This window comes from Stigmatopora nigra, chromosome 19, assembly GCF_051989575.1.
Source record: "Stigmatopora nigra isolate UIUO_SnigA chromosome 19, RoL_Snig_1.1, whole genome shotgun sequence".
In the NCBI taxonomy this organism is placed as follows: Eukaryota; Metazoa; Chordata; class Actinopteri; order Syngnathiformes; family Syngnathidae; genus Stigmatopora; species Stigmatopora nigra.
The window spans coordinates 3,814,378-3,830,471 of NC_135526.1; the positions used below are offsets into that span (position 1 = coordinate 3,814,378).

At 40.3% G+C, this 16,094-nt stretch overlaps 1 protein-coding gene across 3 annotated transcripts; it reads right to left on the reverse strand.

Annotated features, from left to right (window-relative positions):
* Nucleotides 1–924: 924 nt before the first annotated feature.
* Nucleotides 925–16,032, reverse strand: klhl13 (kelch-like family member 13). 3 transcript variants are annotated; one of them, XM_077741313.1, is made up of 8 exons: nucleotides 15,516–16,032; nucleotides 14,499–14,569; nucleotides 7,911–8,052; nucleotides 7,377–7,509; nucleotides 6,246–6,442; nucleotides 5,273–6,068; nucleotides 4,803–4,916; nucleotides 925–1,811 (listed from the first exon to the last, which is right to left on the reverse strand). In XM_077741313.1, exons 2-8 carry the CDS (start codon nucleotides 14,549–14,551, stop codon nucleotides 1,324–1,326), a joined length of 1,923 nt encoding a protein of 640 aa, XP_077597439.1. In that variant the 5' UTR covers nucleotides 14,552–14,569; nucleotides 15,516–16,032; the 3' UTR covers nucleotides 925–1,323. The 3 variants fall into 3 exon arrangements, with proteins under 3 accessions (XP_077597439.1, XP_077597440.1, XP_077597438.1); XM_077741314.1 differs by lacking the exon at nucleotides 15,516–16,032 and adding an exon at nucleotides 14,695–14,893; XM_077741312.1 differs by lacking the exons at nucleotides 14,499–14,569; nucleotides 15,516–16,032 and adding an exon at nucleotides 12,846–13,434.
* Between the last annotated feature and the right edge of the window lie 62 nt (nucleotides 16,033–16,094).

Here is a 16,094-nt window from a genome sequence, read left to right on the forward strand (position 1 = left end):
CTGAGCTGCAGTTCTACTTCCTATTCATTAATTTCTAGTGGCAGAACTGATTACCCTACAGGGAAAATAGTTGCTAATTACTGTTTTAAAAGAATGAAATGGTTACCTGTCAGATACAATAAACAGATTTTCCAAGGCTGGCCAGATCAGCGTTGATGTCTCTCAGAGGGCTGGTGAATGTGAAAAACATATTAATCTCACAACTTTATCAGATAAATAAAAATTGATGAACAAATTACTCAGTAAAATGGGTGCAATCCATTTGAACCTGGAAGGCTGTCAGAAATAATTCCCTACTCTCCCAATTCAAAACGATTGAACATCTATCTCTGTTTGTCGTTGATAATGTGTGAAATTTAAAAAAAAAAATCACTTTTAGAGTCTTTTTTTCCTAAAAAACAGCAAGAAACGTGACAAAGATGTAGTTTAATCGCTTTAATGGGCCACACAAGTGATGCAGCGTCCCAAATCAGGCCAGTTATTTCCACTCTATAATGCAGATGGTTCAGGTGTGTATAATATTGTGGAAATTTATGCTGAGCACGACATGGTCCAAATTAAGGTGCATCAGAAACAGGACATTAATGTACTGCAAAGAGTATAATTATACGGACTAAACTCACCTGATGATTACACAAACCTCTTGCAGCCTTGAAACAGCATAAAGCGCTTGTCTGGGGGACCATATGTTGCGTTTAATGATTTAATCGACAGCAAGCAGGTGGGCAGACTGGACTACGCTGCCTTCAGTCTAATGCCAGTGAGCGTTTCCAAGTAACCTCGGTCGGCGGATTGTTTATACCAGCAGTTAACAATTTGCAGCTGACAGGTGTCACTGGGAATCTCTTCAATCAAAAAGAGTGAAAAAAATCCGACCGTTTAACTGTGCAAAAACCCTCGATGGATAATGCCATAAAAATCGAATTACTTTGAAAAACATTTTTATTAAATTTAGAAAACACCACTTTAAACAGTTTTGTCGCAATTGCAGGAAAGGAGCGAAAAATGAAGGAGAGCCGTTTTGACAGCCCGAGTTCCAGGCCTGGTAAGCCTCTGCTCGCCAATGCGCTCGGGACCGACGCCGGGTGTCGAAATCAGGTAGAAAAGTTGATTTGCAAGGTCCCCTCCTTTCCAGTCAAGTTCCTTCCTGAAGTGTGCAACGTTAAGGTGGAAATTGGTTGCCTTAGTATGTCCAGAGGCTTCTGTGGGACGCAGTATAAACTTAGTCCGAAGTGGAAGGGCAAACATTGTTTATACGTGTTTGGCGGGGGAATTCTGGGGCGTCTTAACGGGGGTGCGACCAAAATAAAGTTCCCCCCTCCATCAAGGCGCTGAAAGGGGTGACTCTCTGGACGGTGAACCTGAAATATCTTCAGGAGGGAACACTGTAAGCGTGCAAGCTCGAATCCCGCCGAGCGACTCGGGTAAGTCAAAGACTTTGTGCCACTCGTCTTTCTCCGGGTCGTACTTCTGAACTATTTCCACCATGCAGCGATTGTTCCACGAGTAACCTCCCACCACGTAGATCTTATTCTCAAAAACCGCTACGCCCACGTCACTCTGGCCTCGCAACATGGCCGATATAGGAGTCCATATGTCGAGGGCGGGTGAGTAGTACTCGCAGCTGAGAACGTCGTCGTAGTCGCTGGTGCCCCTGAAGTGGTTTCCGCCGATGACGTAGAGGCGGTCGCCTACCGTGCACATGCAGTGGAGTCCGCGCACGGTGGTCATGGGTGCCTTCTGAGTCCATTTGTCTGCGTCTGGGTCAAAGCACATTAGCTCCTTCTGAAAGGTGTCGTGAGTGATGCCCCCTGTAGTGAGAAAAGAGGGCCAATTAAAGGACAAAAGTGGATTCATCTGCAAACAACTGACTCGGTCACTCTTACGTGACATGTGAGTGGGCCAAGTGGACCACAAAAATGATCCCTTTCGGTGGTGTCATTAAAAGACGATGTTTTGGAATTCACTTTATACAATGAACTCGACATAAGGGAGAGGACTACAATGCGCTCACGCTAACATGCACAAACAGAGTACAGACGTCGAGACGCACAAAGCGAGAGCAAATTGGCGAAAGAAAAAAATAAACGGGCCATGTCTACAGGGAAGGCTTAAAATAAAGAGGAACACAATCCCAGCATGCATTTGGGTAGAAGCCAGCCCATCCCCGCCGCACTTGCATCCCCCTAGGCAGAAAGACTGGAGACCAGAGCAGCAAAGATTCGCAGCAGAATGTACAGTAGAACTCGCTTCGCATGCTGCCCACAGATCGCGTGCTTACTTCATTGAAAAAGCGGAGTGCCGCCTACTGATGTGATCAGGTCGGACAGTATACCCCCCCCCCCAACACGCACTTAAGGCAGTTAAAGGCAATGGGGAGAACTACATTAACACATTCGTGAGTGAGTGAAAAACCTATGTGCTATTTCATCTGAATATCAAACCGTTGTCATTTTTAAGCTTCGACAAGTTTTAAGCCTGATTGACAGATTCTATTGAATTGAACTGTTTTACAGACTCGTAAGGGAGAAAAATCACTTCAATGTCAAAAATATATTTACTCTTTTCTAAACCTTTCTGAAAGGACATGAGGTACTTTCTCATTTCTTTGGAGTGTGATTGAGAATTGTAAGGCAAGGTGAACTAACACTTTAAAAAAAAATTGGGGTTTGCTATCATAAAACGGAAGGATGACAAAATATCGATATTTTCTATTTGAAAATATCTGAGGCCAATAAATAAAGAAAAAATGACAGACTGCTCGGGGGGAGATCTTAAGAATTACAAAGCAACACAGAAGGCATTTTGAAAATCAATCCACTTTACAAATACAGAGCACTTAGGCCTTGTCATTTGTATTCTCATTTGGATGTGTCAATGGTGGTTCACCAAACTCTTTAACTTCTTGAATGTGACATTTTAACTTTACAGAACTGTCCTCTAAGACCGACTTGTTTAATTGAAACATAGTAGGCAAAGAGACGATTGAGTCAACACTCGAGTTTAGGTGAGGTAACATGTCGTGCATATTTAGCCAGCCTTCTTTGTCTTGAAATGGACAACAGTGTCTGCAACTAAATGGGGAATGGCATCATTTAAATGCATCTGTCCTTGCCGGATGGATGACATTCTAGTTATAAATGAGTAGAAACAAGTAGTAGTAAAAAACCTGAAAAAACCCTATGCTTACTATGTTACCTTTATTTTTATTATAACAACTTTCCTAAGAACATTCACTAAATATTTTCTGTTGAACACTAAGTAAATCACCTCCCTCCCCCCAAAACACTCGAATTGTAAGAACTGATAATGGTGCTGGGAATCTCACTACTCCACTACCCGTGTCTTAAACTGAGCCACACCGCTTGGACTGTGACGCTACGTGGACTGAGTGCATGTGTCAGGTTCATCCAGCTGACAGAACAGCTTCAGACAAGGGAGCAGAGCGGCCATACGACGGGAGCTGATCTGCCGTGACAGACCAACGCAAAAGTGCACTTCAGCATGGATCACCTTGCACAGACACTCTAATCCCTACCAAGATCCCCGGGGTGCTGCTGCAGGGCCTCAGTGCAACAAAATTCCTCTAATGGGCAAATTAGCTGCATTTAAAGCCACACACTATACTGTATTTAAGACATTTACAGGAGTTCAATAGTATGAAAATCCGACAGAATGTACTTTATAATGAGCTCCTCATCATAACTAATCCAACTATACAAATCATTCAACCGAAATCCAGTTAATTATTCTTCCGGTGCACATATAATCTGCAACAAAAGAAAATTATGATCTCACTGTTACTTTATTTATATCCAGATGCACGTGTTGGAAGGAATGGAGGGTCTGACTAGAATAAAAATGATTACACAATGCAACCCTGTAAACTCCAGCCAATGAGAGCCAACTTGCTAACAGTAGATTAGTGGTCTTGTGACTACTGTGTAATGCATTGTGTAATTGTTTGATGAAGTGAAACATTTAACAAGGTATTATTTGGACTTCTAAAAGAGCCAAACACAATTTGACAAGTTAAAAAAAAATTTACCAAACGTTGAAGTTTTACGTGATAAATTGAGCATATAAAAGTACACGACTCCCGTCTTTTTAAATGTTCATTCAATTAAATAATTAAATTCAGCAGGTATTATTAGTCCAATAACTAAGGTTTATTTGTTCTAGGAGAGGGGGTTGTCAACGCTTATATACTCTCTCTCCCTTCTACTAACCTTACTAAATAAAAGTCTAAATATGTGGTGTGAATAATAAAGATTGCTGAGAAAAAAAATGTCTGCCTCATCACGTCCTGGATGTTGCTGCAATAGCACAGTACCCACAGCCAGGACGGATTAACACAGAGGATCTTCCATGTGACACCTCCCACACACGCTTCATCCAGTTATCACCCTCCCCACTTCCGTTGTAAAAATTTGCTCAGGATTAGTCACACAGAGAGAAACTGGGGCTCATCTCCATAGAGTAGGGTAGTTTGTTTTCAAGCCCAAGTGAACAGCTACGGGTAGTACACACAAAATGTACCAGACAAAAAGGTAAATGGTGATAAATTCTGTTATTTTAGATTATCAAAATGGATGGCATTCTGGATGGTTGACGAATGGTCACCAAAAAAAATGTCCCCAAAAAATTCCGACGTCAGTAAAGAGGTGGCAGAATGGCATTTTGCATGGGAAATATATGGATGGATGTTAACTAGCTATCTAATTTGTATCACATTTTTAGTAAATACAAATGCATTCATGATAAGAGTAACTGCATTTTATATTGTTATGGTCGCCAGTTACCTGAAATATACATATAGCCGCCATAAACCGTTCCGGCATGGCCGTAGTGTGGCTCATTCATTTTGGCAACGTAGGTCCATTCGTTCGTCCTTGGGTTGTAGCACTCCACAGTGGCTTGAAGACAACCGAGGGGGAGAAATAAACTTATTAGAAGTAGGTCTTGACACAACTAAAGAGGACAAATATGGCAACATATGAGGTCTCGTGGAGGGTCTAAGTATGGGAGATAAATGACAACTTTAAAACACAGATGATAGAATTAAATCAGCAGGGGGTGAACACGAAATTGGAAGATTGTAAAATAATTTCTGTCAAAGAATCTAAGTATGTTTTTTTTCTAAAATATGCAATGATCTGGAAAAAAAGTGATTTCCAAAATGACACTTGGCGGTAATTCAATTTATATAGAAGTATAGTTCAATAATTAAACTAGGTGAAATAAATGCGATTAAAAAAAAAAAAAAACTCACCAAGCTCCCCAGCCGCATTTCTTCCACCTACAGCATAGAGGTGTCCCTTGAGTGCACTGAGGTGGAAGAAGGTTCTCTTCTCATTAAGGCATGCCACCTGCATCCATTTGTTATAGCGAGGGTCATAGCGGAACACGGTGTCCACTGCCGTTTTGCCTTTGGTGTCGTAGTTGCTTTGGCCTCCCACCACATAGAGGAAGTTGCCAATGACGGCGATGCCGTGTTGGTAGCGAGGTGCGTCCATAGGTGCCAGCGCTTTCCATTCGTGTGCCTTCTCGTCAAAGAGACGCAGCTCCTTGCTCACTACGAGCTGCTGCCGAAGGACACCGCCCAATGTGACCAAATGGGCGCTGTCTGAGCGGATGGCTGTCCGTTCCGACTGCATGACGGGCTGCATGTAGGGCATCATTTGGTAGTTGCTAGCTTCCAGGAGAAGGTTGACGCACGTGTTGTCCGTGCGCATGAAATCCACCGTCTGTACGTGATTGATAAGCTCCTGTGGGTTCATGAGTGGAAAGCGGATGTTCTTCATCAACTTGGAGGCGTAGTCCATGCGACTATCCTCGTAACGAAGCCATCGGCAAGCCGCCTTGAAGAGGTCTAATTCAGTGCAGTGTTTTAAGCTATTGCTAGACAAAACAAACGCCAGGCGCTCAAATGGCAGCTTGACAAACTCGCCGGTGCCCAAAAGTGAGGGGAAGTTTTTCAGTATGAAATTGTTGACATATTTGTCCACCTCAGTGAGGTTGTACGTGTTGGCAATGCGGCCCACTTCCACACAGTTGTCAAGGGAAACCTGCGGTGAGAGAGAGAAAATTATTACACTTCACTTCAGCAACAACAACCTGCTATTTGGGGAATTCAGATCAAAATAAAAAAATGCACAACTTCACTATGGCCTCATTCATGAAAAAAACAATGCACTCAGTATCTGCTTTACTTCTTAGTGCGCAAAAAAAAAACACCTGCTTACCCCAGATATAAGAAAGACTTTGCAAAAATCCAAGACAGGGAGGATTTGTAAAAAGCTGGCTGCCTCGAGTGTGTCTTGCAGATTCTCCATGTTGAGTGACAACTTGGCTGTGTAGATGAAATCGATGATTTTCTTCAGGCCTATTCGGTTCACTCCGTGAAGCTTGATGCACATTAAATCCTGTTCTTTCATTCCACCTGCATCAGGGCGAAGAAAAATGTGAATGTGGATGCTGCCACACAACAAATACGTAATCTTTAGCTGGCATGGCTGCTTGCAGCCGCATCCATGTATTGTTTTAAGTATAGAGGATATAATGTGAAATTTGAGAACAAAAATCACATTCCAAAGAGACTTTAGGTGAGAACTACCTGCATTATCAACATATTATGCACAGCTGTCCTAAACATGGTACACACTGCATGTATAGAGTATATATAAATACCCAAGCATGTACAGCTGTCCTAAACATGGTACACACTGGGTGTGTATAGAGCACCATATTTTCACGACTATAAGGCGCACCGCATTATAAGGAGCAGCCTCAATGACACATTTTTTCCATATATAAAGCCACTGGATTATAAGGCGCCCTGTGTATTTTGGAGAAAATTTAAGACTTTTAAGCGCGCCTTATAGTCGTGAAAATACGGTATATATAAATACCCAAGCAATCAATACAAAGGCTAGCATGGCATAATGTTGGCGACTGGTGTTACGTGAAATCTAGATTCAGTGGAGCAAAAAACTGTCATTCAGTAAATAAAATAGTCAAAATGCAACAAGAATTCTATTGCTGCTACTTGTCAAGGGTTTGGCATTCATACTCCCACTTAAGAGTAGGATGTAAGCACAGTGTCCTTGCAGAAAAAGCAATAGTGATATAACCGCTACAGTGTTAAAGCATGAATGCGTCCATGAATACCATATTTACTCGGATATAAGGTTCCCCCACCTACAAGCGGCACCATTAAAATGATTGAATTTTTTTACAATTTCTCACGTATAAGCCGCCCTCTGATTCACAATTTTCACTTCCATATTAATGGTTTTAATAGGGAGTACAATTGTGTTACTTTGAAGGGGAAAATCATCAAGAAAAGAAAATATTGCAAGTCATTTGTAACTCACCTGTGAACATGGCTTTGAAATAGTCGGAGGACGAGGCCATCATGGCACGATGTACGGGGAAGGCTTCATCACCATCACCGGCCACCAGAGTGACATCACACAGCAGTCCTTCTATTCTCAGCTGGTCAAATCCCTTTTAAAAAATATTTGATAACAGAAAAAAATAGAAATCACATATTTTTTCTATGGATTTGCAAGTCACTTGAGTTTAGGAATCTGCTGATACTGAATAAAAAGAAAATTTATTAAGGAGAGGAAAAAAAAAAGTATATCCAAATAGCTTTTGTCCAGCTAATAAGTTAAGAATTCAAAAAGTAATCGAATATTCAAGACCCTCATCTTTTTGACTCAATTACAATTCTCTGAAAATTGCGTGATTGGATTGTCGGCATCCCTAAATTACAGTGTAGTGAAACATAAGGTTATCAATGGAAATTAGTACTTTGTACAATCATCCATTTCTGATATGGCTCTGAATATGTCATTCAACCTTTACGAATCTCAAGGTCATAACAATGATTGAAATAGTCTCACCTGAAGAACCACCGAGCTGTGTGTGTTGCTTGTGAAAAATCGTGTGTTTCCAGTCTTTGATGCCTGAAGGTGAGCACAAATGCCCATATCACCGTAGCCCAAAGCCACTTTCATGTGAGAGTCGTCGTCCTCCACAAGGGATCTATGAAAAGAAAGAGGATATTCTTATATTAGTGTCACCTGTATTGAATTTACATACCATTTATTTAAGTTAAACTAGCTACACAACAGCTTGGAATGCCAAATCATAGATCTGCTTGCGGATTCACAGCAGGAAAAAAGTAAGGCCAGATTGCCAAATAAATTTCTTAGGAATCAGGACCAATTTATTCCATTTTAGACCACGATGAAAATAATAACTACTCCGGAATCAATAAATATTGTCGTAATACAAAATGCGGACAGGTGGGAATTTGAAAATCATGGATTTACTATAATGAGCAGTACCTTCACTAATGTTATTTGTTAACCCTAACATTCAAAAAAAAACATTCGCTTGGAGATTTTTAAGTCATCGTTGAAAGAATATGACCACTTCTGATCTGATGGGCCTTTCAACCTTTCACTGACCTTTACAATTGGACATAACAGATCACAAAATCGACAGAAAGTGGCTAAGACAAACATTTGACATGTTCCACATAACATTATCGGGCAATGAACAATTTCCGTTATGTAAATGTGCTGAGCAAATTCCTGCACCCCAATGCACCATGGCCCAAAACCAAAAGCACTTCAACGTTTTTCAAATGACAGTTGTGCTTTTTTCCTTCCTCAGCTTGGTAGCTGCTTGAGAGGGTTCTTGATTGTGCTTGCTTTTAATGCAAACTGACATTTTCGGGTAAACTCCTGAAATTCCGGAGTAGTTGGCAGCTCTGCTTTTTTTGTTGTTGCTAATAATAATAATAATGCTGGGTCTACTTTTGGTGAAGGGTCACATGGGATGAGGATACAACTAGCAATTGACAACACCACACTACCTAAAGACTGAGCATATTCACATGAAGAGCACGTTTACATTTACCCTGTCAGGTGGTAAGGTGGACAGGTAAAGAAGAGAGAGTGGTTTGTCCACACCACAAAGGAGTGTTGGTGGCTGCCAGAACGAAACAGAAAGACAACAACTACAGCATCCAACATGGGAAACGGGTTCTCTTACAGCAGTTGGACACAACATACTGTATATTTGATCTCTACTGGATCATGCAATTGTTGCAGAATAGTGCAAACCTATTGTTCTATCCATTCTATTATTTGCTTGGTGTATTTAGCTTTTCAACTAAAGGTTGTAATATGCTCGAATGGCAGGGTTCTTCTATATTAACCTTTTAATGGGCAGGTAACACGTCTATCTTACCTACCCGCAATCCACCTGCCTTAATTTAAAGACAGATATGGTGAAATTTTTTAACAGTACCGGTACAAAGACGATGAGCAGACAAGATCTCAAAAAGAACATGATTGATGCCCACTGGCTTACGTAAACAAACCTAATATTCATTGCAAAATGGCGGCGCCTTCAAGAAAACGTAGACAAAAATTTTACACGAGCAGTGGGAAAAGTTCACACGGGCAACCATCTGCGCTGAAGACGAAAAAGCGTCACAATGGCCGCGTTCATGGAGGAAACAACACACACCAAGCCATTTTGATTTTCCTCATTTATTTTACATTACATAATCAAAACGTTACTTGCCCTTTCGGGCAACTGATTACATTTTTGACAGCTGCCCGAAAGGAGTATACTTGGTTGCGTTGGGCATTCGGGCAGTCGTTAATGTCGAGCCCTGAGGGGGAAAATATTTGTAAAAGACCAAATACTGGATAAGGCTTTTCCTTATTTTGGTGGAAATCAATATAAAATAAAATACTTTATTACAATTAATGTCAAGTGAAGGAAAATAAAGCAGTCAAATGGCTAATATGCAGACAATTGTTCATGTATGAGCAATAATAGTTGCAATTTTTCCTGAAGAAAAATAAGGTGGCATCTACTTGAATGAAGCATCTATTTGTTCCAAGTGGATTACGCACTAAATGTTGACCTGTGACCAATAAACCTTTGGGGAGGCCATTATTTGAAGAGATAGTACACAATGTATGACAATTCATGCACACTGTAAATTTTATGTCAGTTAAAAAAAAAAGAAAGAAAAGATAATGTTCAAATAATAAAAAGGAACCCATTTCTAGGGACGGGGCAGTGTGCTTCTACAAAACGTATAATAGAGGTTTTGAGAATAAAAAAAAACAAACTACTAAAGAGTATCAGCAAAGGAATAAAAGTGACACTATCAAATCCTTTTCATGTCAGTGAAAAGCTTAAAAACATCCTTCTCCAAGTGACAGCTTAAGAAGCTAAAGTCAACTTGGCTTTTCCATGAGACAAGTGAGTCTTGAAAGAGATAAGAATAGGTTTGCAGCCTTAGCTAGCTCTGAACCAATAATCATAATTTTAAAAATCTCGGAATGGAATCCTTTATTTAAGTTGGATGGCATCTGGCACACAATATTATGGTCTGTAAAACCTAACTGTTAGGGGAAATGCGTCCTCTTTGCGGAATAGGTTCCTTGTAAATTAAAGGCTTGTCAAATACATAACCGGATAAAAAAGGGAAAACTTAAGTCAAGCGAATTTGTAGAAATTCCATGGTAATATAAAAATAAATACATTTCACAAAATATGTTCATTGTGATAAAATGCACACGGCTAGCACAAGATAGCCATATGAATATATCTGAGAAATTAAAAGACATTAAACCACCATTAAAAACATAATTTCAATCAAAACAACGTTATAACACACAATTACCAAATGAGGAAAAAAAAACAATTTTGAGTGCGTGGTCCCTGGTTGCATCTTGCTTGCTCCCTTGCTGTTTGGCGATATGTTGGCATATTCAAATCAATTATTCAGTAAATCAGTCAATCATTAACTTGGAACATTTTGTGCACAAAAAACAGGAACATAATTTTCTTTAAATTATAAAACTGGGGCAAAAGTATTTCTCTGGAGGTGAATATAGTAAAACACTGCTTTTACATTTAGCATTTAAATTGAGATTGGAAAGATTAGATATGCGCATGGTATCACATGAAGGGAGGTATGAACCAGTAAAATTGTTGGCACAACTGAAGACTTGTCCAACAGCAAGATAGCATAATAATTCAAGTTGATACTTGATTATATTAAGCACAAGACATTTACAACATCCGATCTATGTGCAAGCTCAAGAAGAAGCACTGCAAAAATGTTCGGCCAGGCACCTCCTTCTGGCACACTTGTTATTAAATCAAAAATAGCACACCACTAATCACTTTATTTTGTTGGATGAATCTCTGCAACACTTGCAGTTGTCAGTTGTTCAGTACTAATACACAAAGGACATGCTAACAATGGTTAATGACTCTTGGAATTACCGGGGAAAATACCCCTGTGTTTTTTGTTCAAACACACTTGGACAGGAACTATCAACATTTGGCATTATTTATACATGAAGTTAGTCTATAATGGGTTATTGCACAGGTGGCACCTTTCGAGAAAAAGTTTTTTTTGTTATTTGGAGCACCTGGAGAGAGAAAAATGTTCCGACCTGAACCGTAATCAGTTATGTAAGAAAAAACGGCTTGCGTGTGGGTGGTGGAGACAATCTGTCAACATGCACAAAATGCTAAATCAACCTAACGAATACTGCAGAGGGAAAACAACACAGAACAGGATGTGTACGACTACAGGGGAAACAAGGAGACAAAAACAGTGCTTGCTTAGAGATACGTTACTGTTTCGGAAAACAGAATTATTATTTGTTATGTATTATTATTATTATTATTGGTATTATTATGTGACAATACATATTTCTGCTGTGGAAAGCAGCGCCATGTTGGTCAATGTTGGTCAAGTGAGTATTTATTTTACAAGATTGTATTTCATTCTTGATATGTGGAATTGTTGCAAGGACAGCTGGGACAGGGTCTAGCACCGGCTTGCATATGGTACATAATGTCGAGGTACTCCTCTCGTATTGACGAGCCAGCTCAGTCATGCGTACACTACTCTCATGGCTGTCTTGTATGCTCGTATCTCAAATTTGTCTTGTATCTCAAGGCAAATATTTTCTCTGAATTTTTCCGGTGTCAAGGTATTACTGTACTATAAACGATAAGGACAAATCTGAAGGAATATGCGCAAATCTGCCATATGTCAAATTTAAGTCTTCTTTTGTTATACTAGAAAATGATATTGTGAGCATCCCAGTAGTGTCTATGCCGAGTATCATTTAGTTTTCAAAATTAAGCTCGTAAGTAGCTCAAAAGTAAATCTGCACAATATTTGACGATTGCATAAATCCAATTGACCAATACAAATACCCAAGATGAAGCTGAGCTTTTCCTCCAATGATTTAAACCCACAAGCTCGGACTAAAAATATCACTCCTTGTACTCTACTAAACCTTGGTAATCGGGACCAGTATTGGAGAACTAATGAAAAAAAAATACACTAGAGAGGATGGCAAAAGGGTGTGTGAAGACCTTCTGGGCTACCCTCCCCCTCCAGAACAGTAGCAGATAACAATAGCTTCCAAACCAGGGCAAAGCAGACATCCTGACAAAGGCAGACTCCTCCCAAGCCGGCAAGTCCCTTTTTCCAAATAAACACAGCCGTAGAAAAGATGGCAAAGGTCGTGAATGTGGTGTTTGCCTTGTCCAGTCAAGCACTGAATTGAATCTTGCAAGAGAGCAAATCAGAATCCAACACCAAATGGTACCCGACAAGAGTAATCTCCATCTACGGAACAACCTTCAACCATTTTTTAGGACCTAAAACACGAACTGAAAATGTAGCCGTCACGTGTTCAAAACTGATGATCAATTCCTGAAAAGTGAAAAAATGATACCCAGATCCACATTAGGCTAGTAAGAATGCTATTACTCACATGTAGGCAGGTGAGAGCGGTGATGAACGGGATGTCTTAAGGACGGGCACTGGGAATTTCCAGCTGACAGGAGAACCGCTTTTCCATTTCAACGGCATGTTGTTGTCACCAGAATGGTGTTAGAGCAATAGCAACAGCAAAGACCATTTCCAGGGAGAGCTTCTCAACGCAGTATTCCATACCACTCCGGCCCACACGAATTAAGGGGGGAAGCGGGCCGCAAAAAGACAAATGAACGGGTGGAGGCAGTGCGGTCTAAAGAGAGGGTTGTGACATTACCGGCAGCACCAAGAAGCCAATAGATTGCATCCACAGCTACTGCTCGCCTCGCTGCATAAGCCACTGACTAGCGGTAGGAGGAGGGGTGAAGCCAAGCCTTCCAAGAGTTCAATCAAGTGTAGCTGAGCAACAGTGCCACCTTGTACACATAGTTGTGATTACCACTTGGTGGTAATATTTGAAGTTAAGAAGAAAAAGGAGAACCATTATTGAACAGGAGGTATAAATTAATAGGTGATGTATCAAACCAAGTAAAATACCTTTTGCTGCTAATTTATGGGATAATGATTTTGTGAAAATGTTCTCCAGTACTAAACCTCCATGTTTGCGATGCTTTTACACTCCACACCAGTCAACTGTACAGAGCAGAGAGGAGCACACTAGACTTCCACAAATATTCCACTGTCGCCATGTCAAGAAAAACTTTGCTGCCCCATCTGTCATCCCCACTTATACTAGAAGTCGTATGGGGAACAGGAGCTAAATATAGCCAGCTGTAATACTACAAAGCTCTGAACTTTTCACAGACAAACCTAGGATGCCGTAGTTGAGTTTGCATGTGCCTGCGTGTTTCCACTGGGTACTCCGGTTTCTTCCCACATTCCAAAAACATGCATGGTAGACTAATTGGACACTCTAAATTGCCCCAAGGTGTGAGACTGAATGGTTGTCTGTGTCCTCGTGCCCTGCGATCAGCAGGCCACCGATTCAGGGAGTCCCCTGCCTCTGGCCCAAAAAAGTCAGCTGGGATAGGCCCCAGCACCCCTCGCGACCCCGATGAGGGTAAAGCGGTTCAGACAATGAGATGAGACCAATCCACCAAATTGTGACTTATTACAACACGGTATAATCATATAATTACAATTTGTACGTTAAAAAAATGGACACACGTTTGTGTGTCCATTTTTTTTTGTTTGATTGATGGATTAATTAGTTTAACCCTAATACTCATGAATCCAACATCCAATTAAGAAAAATAATGTTTACAGGTAGAATGGAAATACAGAATAAAATCAATAGAATTATATAACAATATGTCACAACATTGTTTCTTGAGCAGTGTTTCTTGAGCAGTGTTTCTACAGCGCGGTTCTCAAATGCAGAAGCTAAAATCCTAATCAGGTATTACCTCATTACCTACTCTGATTCCACATAAAAGCTTTTCTCCAGATGGTACGACAGCTTTACAGCCAAGACAAACTGCCAGGTTAAGCAAGGCCAGATAAATGTTGCACTAAAGGTGCTACTTTAGTCATCAATCTGAGACCAAAAGTTGATTGTACTTGTCTTTCAATGGACGTGCCACTTAAACTATAACAGCAAAATGTAAAACTTCTCAGTTGTTTCTAGTTATTTAACAGCATTGAACATTACCTGTCATGCAGTCCAATGGGCATTGTGTCCCCTCTGTGCGCAGGGTGCTCCATACCCTTGCCAGGCAACACCTTTGGAAGAAAAATACATTACTTTCAATATGTTATACAATACATAGTTAACAATTGCTCCATTAAAGAAGCTATGACATAATTTTATATATGATTGGTACAAATGCTAATATTGCAGGTGTGACCTGGTGCTAAGTAGTTCATGAGATTTCTCTATGAACGATCACGTATCCAAAGGACAGCCATGACAATCCAGAAAAGCTTGTAGTAGTATTGTAAATACTGAACTGTACTCATTTTGTGAGTCTATGCGCAATGTCAGTCCTTCAGTAATTTTATTCTAAAAAAATGACATCACTTCTATTTTAATCGAAAGTCATGTACGCTGATTGAAGTTGAATATATACCTGATATCCCAGTACAAAAGGGAAGTATTCTTTACTTAATTGATGCATGTAATTGAAACGCGTCAAAGTTGACTCAAAACATAAGGTGATGAAAGTTTTGAACCTTTTTAGTGGCGCATGAAACGTGATGTATACGCGAGGGGAGTGACTGATCGACGTCAAAATAGAAGTTACATTGCGATCCGAACAATGTTGTCTACGATTAGGCTTTTTTCCAGTCATATACGGTAAACCTTAACACCAGTGAGGGAAAGCTAATGCTAGCACCATAGCTAAGCTATCTCACTTATGTTTATTATTAGCATGCTGAATTTACATGAAGATCTGTCGACACAAATACTGCCAATAAGGTTTATAGGTTGTTACGATCTATTGCAGCATTTTGATAATTTGGAAATGGTAAGAATACTGGGTCTTAACGTGAGTTACTTGGTCGCATAGTTAGTTGCTACTTGGGTTGGTTGGTTTGCCTCAACCAATTGAAAGACAGACTGGTTGTCAACCTGTTGTCTGTCGGGATTAATAGGTTGATCATCGCAATTCAATTATAGTAGGTGTATTACGTACACTCCATACAGTTTAAATGATAAATCCCATACCTTCAACGACGAGGTAACGCTGACTGGTGCCCTTGTTTTCCTCCCAAGTCCTCAAATCCACTTTCAGCACAGGAGCCGCCCAACCAGTTTCATCCAATCGAATTTTCGCTTACTACTTAAGGGTAACCATCACAACTTTTCATTGGTAGAATAGTATGGCAATCTTTTCTTATTGGCTCAAAACTTCCGTTACTAAATACAGTATATCTCCCGGGGTGTTCTCATCCATTTCGTGAACATTTACTCATCATTGGATTTGAGTACATAAAATGATACCATAACACCCAACAACAAATGAGAAATATATAAAAGAACTGAAATAGTCAGAGAAAGTCGGATTCACAGATCTGAGATCGAGAGTTCTATCCCAGCTCCGGACCTTCCTTTGTGGAGTTGACATGTTCTCCTCGGACTTGCTTGGGTTTTCTCCAGGGACTCCAGTTTCCTCCCACATCCCCCCCAAAAATGGACGCTCAGCTGTTTGTGAGCAATCTAAAATAGTTCCTAGGCTCTAGCACCCCCACGAGCCTTGTGATGTTAAACAGTACGGAAAATGAATGAATAAAAATTTACAACATT